Below are 838 nucleotides of genomic sequence, written 5' to 3' on the forward strand. Positions count from 1 at the left end.
AATACTATGGGTACAGTTGAAGACCTGTGTACCCCCACACTGCAGTGGTAATTGCTACCTGGGATCTAGTGTTCACCATCCCTGAGCAATTCTTTGTACCTTAACTATATAACATTTCTGTACTTCAGTAGTATATAGTATTGCTTTGCATCTTGTGGTCTCATATTTTATGTAGTTTTCTACAACTTTTTTTTTTTTTCATTCAACTTGCTTGTTCACTTCTTAAACTTCATTTGGGATATTTCTTCCAGTGCTACTTAGCTGAACTATTCTGACACCAGTGTATAGTGTTAGTGTATAGTAGTGTTTGGCCCCTAAAATGGCTAGATTGAAATTTATATGTGTCAAAAAAACCATACAATTGTAAAATAGTGTGTAACTGTTAAACATATTTGTTTTATTTCAGGTTATAATATAACTTATCCTCTCATGCTTTTTCCCTGCCCCTTCTCCCCAAATCATCAACAGTAGAAAAAGAAGAAGAAGAAGAAGAAGAAAACATGTCAGGACACAAATGGTAAGTAATTTGTTGTCTTTTCTGAATTGGGAGAGGCTAATGAAAGAGGAAAGCACATAGTATATGCTCAATAAGTGTCTATTGAATAGAAAAATCAAGAGTCACATTAGCAATAAATAACCCGTTAGTCCCTAGCCAATGTTGAGTGTAGTCAAGTTCAGTATTCCCATTAAATGTAATATGAAAACCAAGTAACCAAAATATTATAAGTTCTTATGTAATGAGTAGTCTCTGAGAAATTTATTTACATACAACTTTTCTCTTGAGAATCTAATCTTGGCTTGTCTTACCACCACTTCTTCAAATGTAATGAGTTGACAT

General features: G+C 33.5%; 1 protein-coding gene across 3 annotated transcripts in view; it reads left to right on the forward strand.

Moving 5' to 3' along the window:
- Positions 1 to 410: 410 nt before the first annotated feature.
- Positions 411 to 838, forward strand: part of ICA1 (islet cell autoantigen 1) — a 118,865-nt gene continuing 118,437 nt past the window's right edge. For all 3 annotated transcript variants that reach the window (XM_011363121.2, XM_023532965.1, XM_023532963.1), the window contains exon 1: positions 411 to 517. In XM_011363121.2, coding sequence (XP_011361423.1) covers positions 501 to 517 — 17 coding nt within the window. In that variant the 5' untranslated portion in view covers positions 411 to 500. The remainder of the gene's footprint in view (positions 518 to 838) is intronic.

This window comes from Pteropus vampyrus, unplaced genomic scaffold, assembly GCF_000151845.1.
Source record: "Pteropus vampyrus isolate Shadow unplaced genomic scaffold, Pvam_2.0 Scaffold4, whole genome shotgun sequence".
Lineage (NCBI taxonomy): Eukaryota > Metazoa > Chordata > Mammalia > Chiroptera > Pteropodidae > Pteropus > Pteropus vampyrus.